General features: G+C 37.9%; 1 protein-coding gene across 1 annotated transcript in view; it reads left to right on the top strand.

The window, feature by feature from the left end:
* TENM3 (teneurin transmembrane protein 3) overlaps positions 1-21,539 on the top strand; it is a 674,684-nt gene that overhangs the window by 430,032 nt on the left and 223,113 nt on the right. Inside the window, exon 4 of the mRNA XM_006882227.1 lies at positions 982-1,220. Within this exon, the coding sequence (XP_006882289.1) occupies positions 982-1,220 (239 nt within the window). The remainder of the gene's footprint in view (positions 1-981; positions 1,221-21,539) is intronic.

Here is a 21,539-nt window from a genome sequence, read left to right on the forward strand (position 1 = left end):
TATATACATATAAATTTAAAGTCCATAGCAGGAGATTTGTCCTCTGAAACTAAGTATTGGTTGTGGATCCAAGTAAGATGAAATCCTTGACAATGTCAATCTTTTGTCCATTTACTTTGATGGTTCTAGTTAATAATCATCTTATGTTTATTACTGTCCAATAAAGAATTACTTCTTCAGCATTTTTATCATGTGATCTTTGTTTCTGTTTAAATATTTGCAGAGTAAGAGAGCATTCAACTTTAAGAGGGAATCTGTACCATTATGTACAGCTCAGTTGTTCAGAAATCTTAATGTTTAGTATACATCTTGCTTCACACACCCTATCCTTTTCTCAGATTTTTGTTTTAGAGACTGTTTAGAGCACCTCTCGAACAGCAGCTATACCTTCTTGATTATGTTTGACATAAGCTAAAAATAAAATTCGTTTATGTCCCTTGAGGACTGACCAGCTGCCTGTGGCCAAGGATGATTTTCCTCATTAGTGGGAGTGCAGCCCAAATTAGACTATTTCCATGGACATCCAGAAGATAAATCAGTCTACAGAACATCAAAGTGATCATGCATACCTTTGTTTGGATAAGTCCATAGTCTTACAGGATAATAAGTATGTAGCCAGAAAGTCACAAGACCCGTTTCCTTCAAGTGAATTGTGAAGATACTATTAAGGCCATTTATAAAAGAAGTTCCAAAAATGATTTTGTGTAGAAAATACTGGGTTTAAAATAACTGAATAGCCTCTCAAGATGTCTGCTTGAAAGCACAGCAATTATTTGTGTGTATAAAACCTGCCTGGCACACTTTCTTTAAAGTCCCTTTCTTAGTCATTTCTGTGCATTGACTTTTTTTGTGTAAATGTGTCTTAATTCTTTTTTCAACTTTTAAAATTTTATGAAGTGGGAAGAAGCATGAGAAAGGAAAGCTCTATCTCGCTCAGTTTAATGCATTTATATCTTATAATGAAATTCTCCTTTTCCACAGGCATTTCCTATTCAAAACAGGAACAGGGACAACGCCACTGTTCAGTACTGCAACCCCAGGATACACGATGGCATCTGGCTCTGTTTACTCACCGCCTACTCGGCCACTACCTAGAAACACCCTGTCAAGAAGTGCTTTTAAATTCAAGAAGTCTTCAAAGTACTGTAGCTGGAAATGCACCGCACTCTGTGCTGTAGGGGTTTCGGTGCTGCTGGCAATACTCCTATCATATTTTATAGGTAAGAACAAGTTTTCAGAATTCTTTTAGCTGGAAGTCACGATGCTGTAGTGTTGTTCTGCTCATTTTATTCATTTGCCTACAAAGTGTATTTTGTGAGGGCAGCATTGGTTATATATTATAAATCACAGGGTATTTCATTTCATTTTAAGGAGATTTAGCTAAATAGAAGAGCTGGGTTTTGTTGGGAGCTTATTTCCATAAAGAATGAATTCTGTTCTTCAGTGCAAACTATAGTGTGTATTTGTGTTTGACTTCTCCCTCGTGGAACATGGTTTGCTCTCTGGCATTCCATGTACACAAAATAATTCATGCCCTTGCAGGAATTTCCTTCAATGCATAGTCAATAGGGAGCTCTCTGCTACTTGTGATGTTACACTTCTTTCAGCTAGCTCAGCTATCTAAATGTAAAAGCCATCACTCAGAGCCATCGTCCTGCACTCAGAACACTCTCCAGAGAACTGTGCATCCATAAACGACCAATGAATAATACACTCCTTCATGTATGTGAATTTTTATCGTTTCAGGTATAGTATTGATTATGTTTTTCACTTAATAAGTAATCCAAATGAGAGAAGCTACTCAAAGAAGGTGTAAATATCCTTTCTGTTTAACTATTGCATAACATTTATGAGCATGCAAACTACTGGAAATTGTGTTTTAAGTTGGCAGGGAATGCCACATCAGATTTTGACCTGCTTCTAAGAGTATGGAAAAGCCTAGCACATTGAAATACTAATGGTATCCACTGAGATAAATCATTCCTGTGTGGTTTATCCACCAAAAACAACAGGCAGTGGTGCATCCTCAAGTTTACAAAGCGATTTGCGATGCCCCATGCAACTCCATATCCAAGTAAGAGGATTACAGAGCTATGCAGAGAATAGTGTGATGCCTTCGCAGTGAAGTAGTATCTATTAACTACAGTACTACTTAGTTACCATTTATGAACTTCTTAGTTACTATTTATGAACTTCAGAAAGTGAAAGAACAATTTGACGTCACAATATCGAATTCATTAAGAAAATTCTAGTGTATGAAGAAACTTTTGAGCTGATTTAGTTGGGGATGGCAGCTATGATACTTCAAATTCTTTGACCACCGCAGCCATGACTAATGAATGGAGCACTCTTCTCCGCTGAACCTGGATGCTGCCTCATTATCCTCATCAGAGTGCAGCGTGCATCCACTACCCGTCAATCAGAGATGAAAGCCAGAGGAAGCCTGTTTGTCATTTCTTATCTGATTTAACTCCCTTCTTGTAAAAATTATCAAACTAGGTATCAAAAGCTTTGTCATTCAGGCCAGATGATGCGCTAATGGAATAATTTTACATTATTTCCTAGCATTCAAGATAGGTCAAGAATCTGACAACAACAAAAATCATCATTTGAAGACCCATTTCCAGTATTTAAGTAGAAAATATCCCGATCATTATTGAATCTCTTCTAGTTAGCTATATAAATTATTTGTATCTGTCAGCAGAGTACTGCTCAAGAATTTTAAATGGTTCTGAAATGCACAGGGCATAAATGAAATGTAGTAAATTAAGCACATATGTTTGTAGGGAATTCTTTTTACTATAGTGCCTATCAAACAGATAAATCCTTGGAGGGCTGGAGTTCAGCTTCAGGATTGTCAGACATGATTTCTGATTGTTAAAGTGTGTCTGTGCTTTACCACTAGTTAAATATTTTTAATATCAACCCTGATGTTATTTAGTTTTATTAGTGTGTTGTGACTAGCAGGAAAAATAAAACTTTAATGTGAGATTAGAGCACTATTACTTATGAGACCTGTACTTTTCCCAAGAATCCTTTAGTGAATATAATGGAATACCGGACTTGTAAACTTCTAAATAAAAACTCAGTTCTTCCTATTTTTATTGCTTCATAGTTAGCTTTGTTAAGTAGAAACAGTAGGATTCTTAATAATGCCATTTTTGTAATAGCTTTCTATATATTCATGTATTCTTTAAGTTCAGAGGTATTTTACTGAACATTTGTCATGATCTAGTTATTGTGCTAAAAGTTAAAGAAATGAAATACCAGTTTTATCTGGGAAAAGTTAATCATAAAAGAATTCATTATGGTTTCTTTGATTAAACACACAAACGCTTAAAATTCCATTGGCCTTCTTGCAAGTAAATGATTGTGTTGTTAAATGATTAACAATGTAATGCTGTTTTTTTAATTGGTAAAACAATCTCTTTATTATGTAGCATAATATAAACTGCTTTGAATGAAGGTGCTACCTTAGCCCTTGGACGTTACCTCTCAGAGAAACTGTCTTCTTTTCTTAGCCTGTCTTCATATAAAGCTTAGAGGGAGAAAGCAGGCGTTTGCCTGTCCAGTCAGATCAACCTGATAAACCCCAGAATCAATGGGAGACCAATGTCATCATCAAGTTGACCTCACCTCCCTTGACAAAAGCACAAACATTCTTAGATTTTCTTCCTTCTTTGCACATCCTTTCCTTGTTGACTATCAATTATAAAATCAAAGACAACAAAGACATGAATAATTTCTGGGCTAGAATACTTGCTCTCCCACCTTCTGTAAGGCTGGCTGAGAATTTTAGCAAATTGTAGCATTAGCATGTCTCTTGTCTCAGGATAGTCAAAGTGAGTAACCTCAGGAAGGAAGGAGTGGGTAGAGGGACAAATGAAAGGGTGACGTGAAGGAGACAGGCTGTCAGGCTTTGTAGCTTGTTTTGCCAATTTCTATCAGTGGCTAAGAGAATAAAGAAAGGCCTGAAAACATTCATTGTAGTCACACGGTGTATAGCTAACCACACTAACTGGTGTACACCCTTCCAATTTTGAATGTATTTTCTAACAGACTATTCTTACTCATCATTCATTATACATCATCAAGAAAATCACAATTATTGGCTGTTTTCAGTTAAACCCATTTCCGAATGTGCAGTGACTGTGTGTGTGTGTTCACTTGATCAAATCCTTTTTTAAAATGTGCTGTGCCAAATAGTTGCCATATTTTATATTTTGAAAACTATGACCAAATTACCTTGTTATTACTATTTCTCTCTGATTGAAAATACTGGAGTAAGACATGACCTAGCAGGCAGTACTTGCACTCAAGCTTGAAAGATGAGTCCACTAGGCTTGTCGACTTGATGCCAAAATGGTTAGTGAGGTCACCTTGAGAAACAGTCATCAAAGCCATAGAAGGGAACCCTGTGAATCACATACAGTGCTTTCTGTGAAGTGCCCAGACTTTGTCAAGCTGTATATTAACAGCTGTATGTGAATTACCCTATTTAATTCCCAAAACAATCCCATGAACTATTCTCTGAATTTAGGGAGAGGAAGTCCATCAGTAAGGTGAAGTACCGGAGTCACGTAATAATTAAAGAAAGAGCATAAATGGGCACTATCCAGGACCCCACTGTACTTCTTCCTGTGAGGTGTTTGAAGAACTGAAGATAGGGAAGGGATTAAAGCAAAGGCATGAGAGTCATATTTGGGTTTCTAAAGGTTGCTTCTGTGGTATTGAAACATGTAATTTGATGAAAGAAAGGCCAGACGTGGCACTTTTCAGATTTTAATGTGCCTACAAATCACCTGAGGGTCTTGTAGGAAAACAGAAAAGACTTGTTCTGTCTAACTCAGCAGGTCTGAGGTGGGAAAACTGTGTCAGAGCGGCTCCCAGGTGATGCCCGTGTTGCTGTCTGTAGCAAGGGTGTAGGCCAGCGTTGTTGTGCATTCTGTGTGATGGTGGATGGTCTGTATCTGCACTGTCCAGTGTAGTAGCCAGTAAACATGTGATGCTGTTGAGCACGTGAAATGGTCACTAGCATGACTATCGAATGGAAATTTTCATTTTCTTATATTTAATTAGCTTAAACTCGAGCAGCCTAAGTCTAGGTAGCTGTTACTGTTTAGAGTACAAGTCTAGACAACTTGATAGAAAACTGGTCTAAATGGAATGTGATAAACGCCTGTAGTGATAGAGAAACATGCAGAATTGAGGAAGTTCAACTGACTAATAATTGAATAAGTCTGACATAATTTTGCAGATTCTAATTTTTAAAAACCAGATGTCCAAGCATAGCAAACTTCTTGTCAGCAGTCACAAAAAAATTTATGTTGTTGTTGTTGTTATGTGCTGTCGAGTCACCTGCGACTCATAGCGACCGTATGTACAACAGCCCTAAACTCCGCTCTGTCCTGTGCCAATCGCACTGTCTCCGACACTCCCATCCCAATTATCCCAATCACTGAATCAGTCCACCTCATAGAGAGCCTTCCCCTCTTGCGCCGTCCCTCCACCCTCCCAAGCATGATGTCCCTCTCCAAGGACCGGTCTCTCCTCACAACATGTCCAAAGTATGTTAGATGGAGCCTCAGAATCCTTGCCTCCAAGGAGCCACCCGGTTTAACCCTTTCCATGACAAATCTGTTTGTTTTCCTAGCAGTCCATGGTATTCTCAATACTCTTCTCCAGCACCACAGCTCAAAGGCATCAATTCTCCTTCTATCCTCCTTGGTCATTGTCCAACTCTCTGATGCATAACAGGTGATTGCGAAGACCATGGCCTGTATCTAATTAAAATCCTTTCCTAGTGCATTAACCTTTATGTTGGTACATCTTTACTCAATGAAAATTCTCATTTCTAAATGCAGAAGTTAACTTTGATGATCAAAGTTAATGATACAGACATATACAAATACTTGTCTTGCTTCAGTAGGCCAATTGTGTTCTTTGTTCTCTTCTTTGAAAATTATGAAAATCTGCAACAGGCTGTATCTGTTCACCAAAGAATGGGTTAAAAAGAGAAAACCTGGTGCTTACTGTTACTCTTTTTCACTGTCTTACTTCGGCTCACAGTTATGAAAAGGAGTCTTTATTATTGTTCTTTATTCACAGACTTTTTTCCATGTACACAGAGAAAAATGCCCAGAAATCTTATCATAAAATATAAATATTATTAAAGTATTTTCCAGTATAAAGTGTAAACATTACTGAAGTATCATTAAGTACAAATCCAACTAAATATTGGAGTTGCTGCATGGCCAACAGTTCAGACTACCACAAAGTCACTCAAGTCCAGCTAGAAATGACACCATAATAGACATTTAACCATTTAACCCCTTGAAATACAATGCAGTATAATCTTAAGATACAAAGCATTTCACATGAACAGCAACACCAAAAACTTTGTTTAAAGAAAACAAAAGTATTGTGGCAGCCTGTTTCCCCTTTATTTCCCCTGTCCTCTCGGTCAAGTAGATCCCAGCTGTGCTAACCTCTCTGACAGTTCAGACCCACCCGCAGCTCCTCCTGTAAAGTCTACAGCCTTGGAACCCGGTGCAGGGTCAGCCATGACTTGCTTGTGACTTGACAAAATGTAAACAAGAGTCTTATTGAGATCTAACTCACAGAACATACACTCCACCCAATGAAGTGCACATTTCACTGATGATTACCATATTCAGGGAGTTGTGTGACAATGTTTCTTTCACAACATCTTACTTAATCACATCAGAAAGAAACTCTTTAGCGTCACTTTCTGATTTTTCCTACACAAAAAATAGATTTAAAAACAAAAACCTTAAGATCCTTTTGAGTTTTGAAAAGACTCATTTGTCAACTCATTTCCCAAACAATAAGAAATAGCTCAGACTTTGGTTTTTCTTCTGACACTCACATCAAACCAAAGAGCTACTGAAATTTTCAGTGTTCCTTTTCATGTAAAGAAAAACGTGTATAGTTATTTATTTCCTTGGAACAGCTGCTACCAACTGATTCCTAAAATAGATGTTGTCATATGTCTGTTAAAAAGGCTGTTTAACAACATAAGCATTCCCTACATCTAGTAAAACATAACCTGTCGAATCCAGGTTCATTGCAGTTATGATTCCTTAGCAGTTATCTGCCCTACTTCTGTGTCTATTTGCATTTTATGAACATTTTCCCTCTCTGTGTACCTTGAAATTGATTATGGTGCTAGCCATATATATGCAAGTCAGGGTCAGGAGGAAAATATGCCAGCCCTTTATGCTTCATGAAAAATCAACCATTTAAATATAAATGGCAAAATAAAATGTGTTGTGACATTCTTTTTTTTCTTTTGGACACGTCTTTGCAATAAAAGTTCCATTTTACTAGATTATAGAACACAGCCAAGCAATGAATTAGATACCATTTTTCACTATAGCTTCTTCCCTTAACGCTGAGTTTCATTATAGCCAGCCAACACATTTTATCTTAGATGGAGTTGTAGCATTCTAATACTAATGTGAGCATGTTACACTGTAGAGAAATACATTCCATCCTTTTTTCAGATGATTGAAAATGGTGAAGCTTTGGAAATCCATTTTGTTGTTGTTGTTGGATACATGAAATAAAGAACATGTTTAAACTTGATTCAGTGGTGACTAGAGACACAATAAGAAAGTTTACCTCTATGGGGGAAGAAAGTTGCACTTTGATAAAGCATCCCATTGCAAGTACCCTGAATCCGTAAACTCAAAGAGGAGAAAAATCTAGTAAAAATCCATTTAAGACAATTGTATTTTTTCCCCTTAATAAGGAGAACACTTGATATAATGAAAATCTGCTTTCACAAAGATGCTCTTGGCTAGAACCCAATGAAATTCTATCTTGCTATGTTTGCACTCTGTCTGGACTTGAAGTATGAACTCTACTTACTACTTTGTAGAAAATAGTAGGTTTTTTTGTGTCTAGTATATTATATAAACCCACTGCCACAGATTAGGACAAAATCAAGCTGCCCTCCAGGTTGGGGGGAGGGGGGTGTTCCAAGGCTGTAAATCTTTACAGAGTAAGATTCCAAAACATTCTCCACAGAATAGCTGGTGGATTCACAGAACACCTAGTGGATTAGCCAGCCAAGAGCGTAACCACCGCACCACAGGGCTCTTTAATGCTACGCTGTACTCACTAGCATTGAGTTGGAACCAAATCCTAGCTGGCTCTTCAGTAGGTTGCCCAGGCTGTAAATCACAGTAGAGGAGATTGCCCATCTTTCTCCTACAGAACACTGGTGGAGTAGAACCTTGAGAGAGGGATTGCCTTGGATTTAGCAGCCCAGCCCCCTATGATGTCAACAAACAATGACTGATTGCCATGGAGCCTGATCCCCACTCAGCTGACCCCCATTAGGTTTCCCAGAGCTGTAAGTCACATGGGAGGAAATTCCTCGTCTTCGTCTTTCTCTTGAGAAGCAGCTGGTGGATTCAAACCACCACCTTCGGGGAGGCAGCAGCATTCCTCACCCACGAGGCTACTTGAGCTTCCGCCCTGTTGAGTAGGCCACTAGAAAACATTGAGAGGGCATTCAAAATACAGTTCATGCCACAACTATTTCTGTGTGCTGACATCCATGAATTAGAAATTGACTCCAAAACAGAATAAAAAGCTACACATTTGCAACTGAATTCCTTAACATTATCATTTTTTATTATTAGCATGAATTAAAAAATTGTTTTGAGTTTTTAATACTGCTTGTTTATTGCTATACATAATGAAAAAGAAGTCACTACCAAATTCAAGGAATAATGCCAGTTCAGAAAGGATACTCTTCTCTAAGAAGAATTTCTTTTTAAATTATTTAGCTTAGCTTGATATGAGGTTAGCTAAAGTAAATAACATAGAAAAATGGAACATTCGGACAGACTGTTTCTACCATTCAAATATGGGAACGCTCCTTGCCTTGAACAGCATTCAAAGACAGCAACAATAAGAAATACCTTTCAAGACAGCTAAAATCTATGTTGTGCCAGACATAAAGATTTTGTCTGTAAAATACAATGATGTTTTCTCTGTTTTAGGCTATCATTTTTGAAGAATGTAGCAACATCTCCTGATTAATGACAAGTGGAAAGCGTAATACAATATTTAGCATTTCAGTGCTACATTGCATAAATATTTAATTAATGCTGCATATGTCATTTGCTTTTACATTAGTGGTACTGAGAGCAGGGTGTTCAAAGAGAAATTTCAGAGACGTGAAAGGAAAAGTAACTGGAAGGCATATGGTTAAAAAAATTATGACAGATTGCTAAGGAATTTAAGACAAACCTTTAAGTGCCATTGAATATGTATATATCCAAGCAAAAGACCCATCCTCCAAAATATGTATGTATTTAAACAAAAGACCCATCCTATAATATAATAGATCAGAAAGATGAAGTTCAGTTATTTATCAATTCTTTTTGTTTTGTGTTCCTTCAGAATTTTTAGTTGTCTGCAGACTGCCCACCTAAGTTCTTCATCCTTTCAAACAAGACTTAACAGCTTCTTCCTTAGTAGACTTGGTTATGTAACTTTTGTCATAAAAAGGAAGTGAGCAGGAACAATGATTTTGTAAATCACTACCTAACCTGAGAGGGACTGGAGAACATTATGCTGAGTGAACTAAGTCAGTACCATAAGGACAAATACTGTATTAAACCATTATTGTAGAATGAGTATGAGGATCCAAGGAGGGGGTAGAAGCAGAGGGGTGAGGATGGGCTGGAGGGAGGTGTTAATCAGAGGGTTGAACAATTTGATGGGGCAGGGTGGGATCTGGTGTGAAAAACAATGTATTCAAACACTGTAAATAAATCAGTATAAAAGAAAATTTAAAAAATAAAACAAACACACACAAAAGGAAATTAGTTTTACCCATTTATCCATCATTCATTCAACTTTTATTTATTGAATGACTACTTTGTGTCAAATTCTAGTACATCAGTGAGTAATACGGCACAGGACCTTGTCCTCTTAGAAATTCTGGTATTTTAAGGGCGTTCTGGAGACCTACTGGCAAGAAGCTGCACTGCAATTCCAGAGGTGCACAGTTTGAATCCACCAGAGAATCCTGTACCAGTCAGATCTGATTTGACAGTACACACACACCAAAAATAAAAAATTTAAAAACAATAAAATTAAAAAGGAAAACTTAGAAGCTATGGTATTTTAGAGAATGAAAATACTAACCAATTCATTAAAATATTGATGAATGTTTTAAAAGAAGTGTATTGGTGGGTAGAGAAAGACGGTAATTAGGATAAATCCAGTGGGGACCTAAAGGGACAGGATTATGGTGAGTACACATCAATGATGATTAGCTTTATAAAACACAGTGTATGAGAATACTCAAATGAAACACAGTGTGAATGAAAAAATGTATGAAACACAATGTATATGAATTTTGTATGCAAACAATATGAAAAGTAAAATAAGAAAAGGAGACATGTGGGAAGCAAGAGTGTGTGGAATAGGCACAACCTGCTGAATTTGAGCAAAAAAGGATTTCCTGCTAAGACCTAAATAATAACTAGAATTATGTGTTTTGACAAATGCAAATATTAGGACAGATTTTAAGTGTTACCTCATAGACCTGAATATGACATGAAAAATCAGTTCTCCGAAATACTAAAACCAATAAATAGATTGTGACAAAATCTGGATGGATGTTCCTAAGGAATAAAAATTAAGAGCGTATGATATTCATTAGCCTTCTTTGTTTACTTAATTCCAGCTATGGCAGTTAACATCTGGAAGTAAAGGAAATGTTACTTTGGAGGGAGGAAAATGTGCGTGAATGAATGAATGAAAGAAAATACAAATTTTCTGTAAACTTTCGTTAAAATCATAATAAAAAATTTTAAAATGGGGGAAACAAAGAAATGTTACTTGGAATTTCAGGTAAAAATTTAACTAGATCTAATGAATAGATCAAAATATGCTATGAGAGTTTATAGTCTCTGTCATGTTTGTTTCTTTCCCTTAATTTCAAATAGCATACATACATGCTTTTAAGGGTCTCTTTTAAAAAAAAAGCCATAAAATGATTTTTAAAACTGTTGAAGGATGACTCTTGAGTTCTTTTCAAACATTTATGAGTACTCTAGCAATTGAATTTGGAGAAATAGCAAAAACAACTATATGTGCTTCCTGTGTTTCAAAAGTTGGTGAGAGATAAAGGTCATCTTGCTCTGCATTTAATAACCAAAGAGGTCAGCCTGTCCAATTTCCATTATTAAATTGAGGATCTCAAAGTGGAAAGCACTTTCCTTTGAGACCACCACCAACCCCTCCCCCCATTGTGCCGTTTAAGCACATAACATACATCAAAAAACAATTCTTTTTTAGCTAGATCCAATTCTGTATCTAATTGGGATGTTTTCCAAGAAAATCTTTTTAATGAGAAGTATGTCCTTTCTATCCTTTACCTACTAAAATGCTTAATAACCAGCAACTTACCCGCCAGCTTCCAAGGAGAGGAGCAGCATCCCTCTGCAGAGGCCTTCTCCACCAGCCTGACTGGCATGGCAGGGGCGACCTTTACCCAAGGACGGCCTTGAAACCCCAAACTTCATCCTACTTCCTCATTCAGTAGTGAGCTCTTTCTCACCTTCACTGTTGCCAGCAAACTTCCTTCTGTCCCTTAGCAAGAAAAAGGCTTTCATATATTCTTTTAGGTGCCCCAGGCTAATAGGAGAATATCCATGGCTACGTAGACAATCACTGCCTGTAATTTCTAGAAAGTAAGACTCTTTTCTAGAATAGAGAAAGTGGTGCAAAGAGTTTTACAGCTTACAGATAATTTGTTCTTTGGCCTTCATCTCCTTTTAATTATTTCCAACATCACAGTCAATTTCATTCCATTTAACCTAGCATTTTACTGGCTATCTTTCCTAAACACCACATGCGTATAATAAATAAGACATAATCTTTCTTTCAAGAATCTATTGTTTGTAAGTACAGGCTTTCAGAGGAGCAAGATTTGGTTTGTAACTCTCATCTTCATCAGTTACTAGTTGCCTGACAGGGAGCTCTGGTAACATAGTCTGTGGGGTATTGAGCTGCTAAAGGTAGCTCCTCGCTGGCAGTTCCAATCACTAGCAGATCCGCAGGACAGAGTTGAAGGCAAACTGCTTCCATGCAATTTACATCCTAGGAAAGCCAACTGAGGGATAGCTTTGAATCAATTCCTGCTTAGTAGCGGAGAGAGAGAAGTTTATACTGTTGAACAGGTACTTAACCTCCACAAACCTGTGTATCCTCTTAAGTGTAAATGGATGTAGTAAGAGAACTGCTGTTGGGGAAATGTAAGAAAAATTCAGTGTGACTGGCAAAAATGTACATAGCCAATAAGCTTCAGCTATTATTATTGTTGCTTGTAACAACCAGTAAGTAAAAATAATTATTTGTCATAATTTTAGATATAAAAATTTTAAAATCCATATAATCAGTGATTTGTATGATTTTAGAGCCAGTAAGTATTAAAACATATTCATAGACCATGATACTGGTCTCTTTATTTTGAGTCCTGAAATATGTACACTATATCATAGGCATTGTCCTTCAGAAAATACAGACTTTAAAGGTGGTACATGGATAAGAGAATAAGTAACATTGAATGACAAAATGAAAAATATATTCCTTTTTTAATTCTTTCTTTCTTGCAATTATTTATGTTATGAAAAAGTTCTCAATACTTGTTAGCATGTTTCTACCATCTTCTCTGATGTCTGTCTTTAAGACTTCTTTTACAAATGAAGAAAAATTTTGCTCTTTCTACCTAAATTGAAATACTATTGTTTAATATCATTGTGGTTTTCTGTAGGTATTAAGAGATAATAATTTTTTTTCTTTTAAGATAATGATGTAAAGTTTCCTTTTGATAAAAATGTACCTAAGTTGGAGTCAGTCATTTCAAAGGAAAAACATGTAGTAAAATGTAAAAATACCTATAAAATAAGTAATGCCTTAGAATGTTCACCATTAGATCATAATGCTAAGCATCTCCCTTCGTAAAAATATATAGCACTCACTGTTGGAAAAAAATGAAAATGCTGTAGCTCTTTTTATCTCATCTTCTAAGTTCATCCAAGCCAAGCTAATTAATATTTCCTCTAACTGTATTTGTAGTTTTTATCAAGCTAAAGGGAGTCTATATGAGTTACATAGAATTTATATGTGAAAACTAACCCTGTCATTTCCATCATTTCAAATAACCACAAATTATAGTATCTTGTTCTATTTTTGGAGTAAAGATATTTTCAATGCTTTCATTTCTCCAAAGAGATTCTTTATGATCTTAGGAAAGAATCACAGATAGAGAAGCAGTGAGTGTTTAAAGTGGGAAACTGGGCCATTTATTTTTAGGAAAGAAAACGGGGACCACCAAACACAGTAGCAAGCTGGCAGTGTGCAGTCTCCAGGGGCCCAGAGACTCTAGCTTCCTCTGTATTCTGCTTTGAAATCCATTCCTACACATCCTCCACAAATGCTCATTAATAATGTCTAGATAAATTAATAACTAAGGAAAACTGCTCAAGTGATCCCAGATTAATGGGGAGCAGCTGGAACACTGGCTTCCTGAGAACTTTCTCTACCCTGCCTAAGGAGTGCAATGTGATAATTAAGGGAAATTGATGCGGTCTGTCAAAGTAAGCCTGACCCCTTACTCACTGAAGGGATCCGGAAGAGCTGATGTGGATGCCATGTTACTCTGCTGCTCATAACAGCATCTCATATACAGCATAACTGGATAAGGTTGTTGCTCTGTACTCAGGTCAGAAGCGACTCATAACTGGCCCCCAGCAGGTTTTTAAAGCCTGTTGATCACATGAAAGGAGACTGCCCATCTTTCTCCTGTAGAGAAGCTGGTAGATTCAAACCAGGTATCTTTAGATTGGCAGAGTGATTCATTACCAGTCAGTCACCAGAGCTACCTCTGGATAAGGTAAGACACACTCAGTAAATATTTGCTGAATGGATGATGAACAGCAAAACACATGGGCAGATTGTGCCTCGTTTCCTAAAGCCCACTGACCCACTGCTGTCCAGCTGAGTCCAACTCCTTGGGTTTCCAAGGCTGTAAATCTTCTCGGGAGAGAGTGCCCATCTTTCTCCCTTGAAGCACCCCATGGGTTTGAACTACCAACTTTTTACTTAGCAGTTCAGCATGCTACACACAGGGTTACCAGGGCTTCTTAGTTTCCTCAAAGGTCACTGATTTTGTTTCTGTTTTTCTGATAATTGTACACACAAACATTCAGTGACTTGCATTCTCTTTCACAAATAACCCATCTTTTGGAGGAAAAGTGAACTTTTTAAAAAGAGACATTTTGAAGGGATTTTTGTCATATCATTTTAACATACCAGTCTTGGTTGAAGACTTTCCACAAGACATGGTTTGTTTTCAGTCACCTGCTATTCATCTGGATCGGACTCTGAATAAAGATGACAAAAGAAGAATTGATGCCTTTGAAGTTGTGGCATTGGAGAAGAGCACTGAACATCACATGGACTGACAGAAGGGCAAACACATATGTCTTGGAGAGGGTGCAGCCAGAGTGCTTATTAGAGCAAGGATGGTAGAGCTTCATCTCATATACTCTGGAGAAGACTGAATGGTTTAAATTAAGAAAGGTGTGCGTGAAGGCTGTATTCTTCCTCTGTACCCATTCAGTCTATATACTGAGCAAATAATTCAAGAAGCTGGGTTTTATGAAGAAGAAAGTAGTGTCAGGATTGGAGGAAGGCTCAGGATTGGAGGAAGGCTCATCAACATTCTACATTATGCAAATGATACAACCTATTGGCTGAAAGCGAGGGTTAAAGGTACTTGCTGCAAAAGATGAAAGACTTCAATATAGATTGCATCTCAACATCAAGAAAACAAAAATCCCCCTCACTGAGCCAGTAGCCAACATCATGATAGATGGAGAAAAGATTGAAATTGGCAACAATTTCATCTTACTTGGATATGCCATCAATACCGTTGATACGATCAGTCTGGATATCAGGAGACCTAGAGCTTTGGGAAGTCTGCTGTCAGGGTCCTCTCCAAAGTCCTGAAGGGCATTGATGTCAGTTTGAAGACTAAGGCACACCTAACTAAAAACAGGTTCTTTTCATTCACTGGCTGTGCATGTGAGAGCTGGACTGTGACTAAGGATGACAGAAGAATTATTGATGCCTTTGAGTTGTGATGTTGGAGAGTGCTGAATACCCAATAGACTGAAAAAAAAAAAATAAACAGATGTGTCTTGGAGAAGTTGTGATCAGTGTGTTAAAAAAAAAAACAGCTATGTCACTGAGAAATTGTGGTCAAAATGTTACTTGGAAGCAAGGATGGTGAAGCTTTGTTTCACTTACTATGGACATGTTGTTGGCAGAAGCTCTTCCTGGGAGAGGGACATCATGCTTGGAAAGATTGAGGGCCAAAGAAAGAGGGGGAAACCCTCAACAAGATGGGTTGATATAGTAACTGTGGCACTGGGCTTAAATGTGCCAGGGATGATAATTACGGGATAACACAAGTTTCAGATTTGTTGCTCATGGGGTTATAATGAATTGTACTTGACAGTATCTAACAACCAAAACAATAGTAGTAGTCAGATAGGAAGCTCTGGTGACTTAGTGTTAAGGAGTTGCATTGCCAACTAGTTCAGCTCCTCTGTGAGAGAAAGATGGACAATCTCATGTGATTAAGTGCCTCTGAAAACCCACTGAAGGGTCAGTTATGAGTCGGTTCTGACTTGGTGGTATAAACCAACAATAATGGTGATAAGGAGCTGCACTACCAACTCAGAGGCACACGGTTCAGATCCACTATCTGCTTCATGAGAGAAAGATGGGCAGTCACCTTCTATGTGATGCTCAGCCTCTGATAACTCACAGGAGGAGATAGTTATGACTTAGAGTCACATAACAGTAAACTGAAAGGAGCCCTGATGGCTTAACAGTTAAGCGCCCAAGGTTGGCAATTCAGACTCACCCAGCAGCTCTTCAGGAGAAAGACCTGATGCTTTGTTTCTGTAAATATTATAGCCATGGGGATCCTGCAGGGCAGTCCTGCTTTTTATGGAAGAAGGAAAGCCAGATGAAAACTGCGTCAGTACAATAAGCTTTTGAATAATGAGAGAGGTCCCTGGGATTTCAATGGCAAAGCTGCTAATAATTCACAAATGAGTCCTCAGTTACATACACTTTATGAGAGCGGCAAACACACCATTTTGTCAAGCAGAGAATAATTTAAAAATCATGTAAATGATTGCATACTGTACTGGGAATGTTCTTGAAATAGGTCCTCTTACCATATTCTTTAATCTTGACATCTGTTACCTCAAGGATTCTCTAGTTTATTGATAATGATTGGCCCCTTTGGGCAACTGATCATGATGGTTAACATTTTGTTCTTTCCATTAGATTGGGGAATGAGTAATTCTTTTCAGTCAAAGAACAAAACCTGAAAATGGGAGGTAGGGGTGGGAGGAATGAAAACAGTCTGTTTAGAAATCCTAACTTAATCCACTTGGTGATAGAAACAACAGCTGGATTTTCATAAGCCTCTTTGTCAGCTTCAGCAAGGACTGTCAGTGGGCAACTTGAATTACCAGTCCCCAAGCAGCCTCTCTGAATGCCTTACGTCGCATCTGTGTGGTTAAAAAGGGGGGGAATACAATTAAATTTAAAAGTCAATTGTTGTAGTATTATCATTTATTAAAGAATATGAGTCCAAAATTCTGACAGCTCATTAGTCTCATGGAGATAGTTTGGTAGTCACTGATTCTACTTTTTTGTTTATCACATCATGCAAAAGTGGATGGAGTGGAAAAACAGCATCAACGTACTGCCATAGAACCGGTTCCTACTCAGAACGACTCTCTATTGAGTCTTTGAGACTATAGATTTTTACGGAGGCAGATTGCCATTCTTTCTCCTCCTGAGAGCTGGTGGGTTCAAACTGCCAACTTTTGAGTTAGCAGCCTGGTCACCAAGGAGTCCTTGAAAATAACACAGCAATATAAAAACATGAGCAGCAGCTTTTTACTTCTCCTACATCTCCTAAAGTGAGCTCTGGTGCCCTAGCAGTTAAGGAGTTTGACACTGTAAACTCAAGGTAGGCAGTTCAAATCCACCATGAGTGAAAAATGGACACTCTCCTCCCATGTGATTTATAACCTCTGAAAACAGTGGGGAAAACCAGCTGTGCATTAGTTGTGACTCAGTGACAATGAGTTTAGATTTTTTTGGCCCCCACTTTACACTTTCAGGAAAAGATACTCCTGAAACCACCCATTTATACTATGATTTCAGAATGTTACCTCAGAATAGCAGAAGAATATGCTACATCAAGTGTTATGTCATTTGACTGTCAAATCTCTAGTTGTAGAAAAAGAGAATAATTCCCTTTGTCTTCAAGAGAATGGAAGTGCATATAGTTATTAAAAAACTCCAAAGAAATAATTGATTTTAAAGTGCCTGTATTTGAGTCAACAAAACTTATAGATAGTTGAAATAATATTAGCCTTAAAATTAATAGCAAATAACAATGGATTAAAATGCCAGAATATTGCCTAACATTCTTTCATCATGTGTGTAAACACAGTAGGAAATCTCAAAACAAAAGCTAATTTATAGAAACTGTGTCTTCCTAATGATGGTTTAGAACACTAGGGGTCCAAGTTACAAACTGCAATCTTTACATGAAATTCTTCATTTTTACATTGTAAACTTGGTTGAAATCTAGAAGTATGTATGAAATGTAAGCTTTAAGAATGTTTTCCTTATTTCTCGGTAAAATCTAGTCATTCCACATGTGAATTATATGTGTTGATGATGCTGTGTGGCATTGAGTCAGCACCTAGCCAAAGCTGACCTTCTTCCAGTGGATTTTCTAAGCTGGTAAATCACACGAGAGGAGATTGCCCGTCCTTCTCCATGGAGCAGCTGGTGGGTTTGAATCGTGCACCTTTGAGATTGCAGTGCAGCGTCCTGCCACTAAGCCATCACATATATTTATAAAATTGAAACATAAAATGAAGTAACTTTGTTTTCAAAACCGTAAAAATCCCAGGAATCTTATATACATGAAATGGTAGTTTGACTGGAGCAGTGAAGTTTTGAACATAAAAGCAAAGGATCAACATCAGTGTTCTAGTATGTTGGTCCCAGATTCTTTTTTCCTCCTTTGTTCAATGGTTTGGCTAGTCTTTCTATTTTTAATTATATTAACATTTAGGAAGTAAATCTAGAAGAGACTTTCTAGACTAGATAGAACCAGGCCCTTTGTGTTTTGTTTGTTAAATGTACCTCAGTTGCCAGGATTCTGGATAAATTAGTGCCAGCGTTAAAATGGAAACCCATTTACCTTTCAATAAGAACAAGACTCCCTAAGACCCAATAGTTTCCATTGAAGACAGTGTACTTAACTGTACAAGATCAGATTCTGATTTGGATTCCTGCAACCTCTGATAAGCCTCTAAACATTTCAGACAACACGTTCTGAATGAATCTTTCTCATAAAGGTTGTTTTTTTTTTTGGGGGGGGGGAAGGATGGGCTACTTTGAGATGTGAAGTAAATTTAAAGAAAGGGAAACTTCAGACCTTAGCTAACTTAGATGAACTTTCAAGGTTTAGGAAGTTAACCAAACAAAACTGCTTACATTTTCAGAATAATAGATCATGAAGTCCTTTTTCCTTTCTTTGCCAAATTCTGGTTCCCAAATGATCTCTTACTTGTTGTCTTTGTGAGAATGTTCACTGAGTCTTGTAATATTAAACAGCGTTTAGCCAATAATGGCAGGCCTGCTAAGAACTTGTGTTATGTTGCCAAAACCTCAGAGTGTACTCTTCAGGGTTCTGGTGGCATACGCGGCACACAGGTTTCTGATGGCAAGGGTGCCTGCTTCTGTATTCACTTCACAACATCCCCTGTAATTTGCTCTAAGGTTCTGGCAGATTGCTGGACTATGTCACCAGCTGTCACCACCCCTCCTTCGCATCCTTATTTGGCAGGATCTGAGGACTCAAGCAAGCCAGTAGAAATAATAGTAGCTGTGGAAACAGCTTCAGAAGCATGGTCTCCAGAGACAAGATCAAAATTTGGCCTCTTTTCTCTCAACATGGATCTAAAAATGGCACTGGATTTGATACTTAGGGATATATAATTTTCTTTAATTACACATTTAAGTTTCAAGTGTTGAACATGCTGGCTTTTAAGTATCAACCAACATATATTAGTTAAAAACAGTCACATGTGTTTCTGTTGGTTACTTTTTTCTTTTATGAGGAGGAAGTAAAATAACTATAATACCATGGATTCCTTTCATGTCTGTTGTTTTTGTGTGCTGTCGAGTCAGAACTGACCCATATTTGAGCTTCTCGTGGGTTTTCTGAGCCATTTAATCACACAGGAGTAGATTGCCCATCCTTCTCCCATGGAGCAGCTGGTGGATTCAAACCACCTGCCTTTGGGATTGCAGGGCAGCTTCTTTCTCCCTATCTGAAAAATAAAAAAGAATATCTACTGTAATATCTCTCACCTCAATGGTCTTTGAGCTGAAAAGAAAATTTTGTCATAAAATTTTACTGTCACACTTTTACAAAAACATCTCAAAATTATTTTAACTAATGAAGCATTTTTTTTCTCTTCAACATTTACTAGGAAAGCCTGAAGAAATAATTGAATAACTGCAATGAGTGTTTTTGAACTATGTAATTAGTTTAATTTTCAACCTCTAAAAATTGGTTAATATATAAGAAAATTGCAGGGCAGACTCTGGGACTCCTCCTGGTCATTGATAATCTGAGATAGCCCACAGTGCAGCCAGTGTGTGCCTTACAAGTGTGAACTACAGTGCACTGGAATAGTTCCTTTAGTGAAAATATTTTGGTTGCAGTGGGAACATCCGTATTTGTTTCATAGATGTTCCTAGGTCAGTCATGTATTCTTGACCTTTAATAAATGATTGGATTTTTAAAAAAAAAAATTGAAGTGCCACTTCATCTCACATCCTTTGAGCATGTCATCAGCTGGAGCCGTTCCTGAAGAAAGATAACCATATTTTAAAAAATATACTCACGCAACTCATTGCTGTGAATTTGGAACCCCCTCAGAGCTGACTGCCCACTGAGTTTTTGAAAGCTGTAAATCACACCAGCGGAGATTGCCCATTTTTCTCCTGAGGAGCAGCTGGTTTTGAACCACTGGAGAGGTGCCCCTTTGGGTTAGCAATGCTCCTCCCGGTGGACTGTGCCAAAGACCCTCAGTGAGGTGGGTTGCTATCATAGCCGCAGCAGTGAGCTGGAGGACAGCAGAGATTGTGTGACTGGCACAGGATTGGGCAGTGTGAGCTGCTGTCAGTTGGAGCCCTGTGGATAGCACAAGTACCAGTTCAGTGGAACCAATTCACTTGCCGAGAGCTAGGCTTCCTTGATGAACTCTCAACTAAATAATAAGCCGAAATGTATGTTAAATTTTCCTTTAACTGGCCTTACCCTTACTCACAGCTCAATTCTGTACATGCCTCCCAACACATCCTCTTCTGTCGTGAAGGGCCTGTTTTACTCCCTAACTGAGAAGATGCATTTCCATCCCTATATTCTGTAAGTAAACATAATGATAATTCCACTATAAGATCGGGTGTCTTAGTACTCAAGGCTGTGAAAGTATAGAATACTTATCTCATTTGTGAGGCTAAAGTGGGCTTCTTGTGGAATCAGTCAGACCTTATGACATTGGTGAGACTTTATTAGGCAGAGATTGGGACAACCCACTCCAGAAACTAGGAATTACAGGAACAGAGGCATTAAAACAGAAATATTCAGAACATGACCAGGAAGCATTTGTTAGGAAAATCTGACCAGCTCGATCAAAGAAAGTAGCAGAGACCATTAGCAGAAATACCCTTTGGGAAGATAACTGTGGCAACAGTGTGTGGAGGGGCTTTGATTGTGGAATAGGGAAACTAATTAAAAGTAATGACGGGCTCTTCCAAATTCAAATTTAGTAGACACTGTTTAAAACTAAAAGATCAGGAGGTAACATTATAAGAAGTTTATTCAGGCATAAGGAGAGAAGGACTAGAAGAGGCAGCCCAGAGAATCAGTGGTTTGTCTAAGGAATGGGATGATTTGATGAGTGGATGGAGGGCCGCTGTTTTCATAGCAGACTTTTTGAAACTAATGGGGTGCATATCTAATGTGAATAAGAAAGCAAACTAAATTTAAAGTTGTTTTCTTTTTTTAATTGAAGGCCTAGCATAAGGCGATGATGCTGAAAAGAAAATGGATGCAATTAGGAACTATATTGCTGGACTTGGCAAGTGATGAGACAGGGAGATTGGGAGGCTAGAAAAGTTAAAGATGGAGGGGTTTGGTGACAGATAGTGGAGCTGACGACCATCAAGTCATTTTTAACTCATCATGACCCTCTGAGATAGAGTAGAAGTGTTCCAGGGCAGGTATGAGCCTGGGAGGTTTTCCAGGAACAGCATGTCTGGCAGGTACAGATGTTTAACCCAATGTGCCACCATGACTCTTTCAA

Source organism: Elephantulus edwardii, unplaced genomic scaffold, assembly GCF_000299155.1.
Source record: "Elephantulus edwardii isolate Elephantulus edwardi_28Jun2011 unplaced genomic scaffold, EleEdw1.0 scaffold00018, whole genome shotgun sequence".
NCBI lineage: Eukaryota > Metazoa > Chordata > Mammalia > Macroscelidea > Macroscelididae > Elephantulus > Elephantulus edwardii.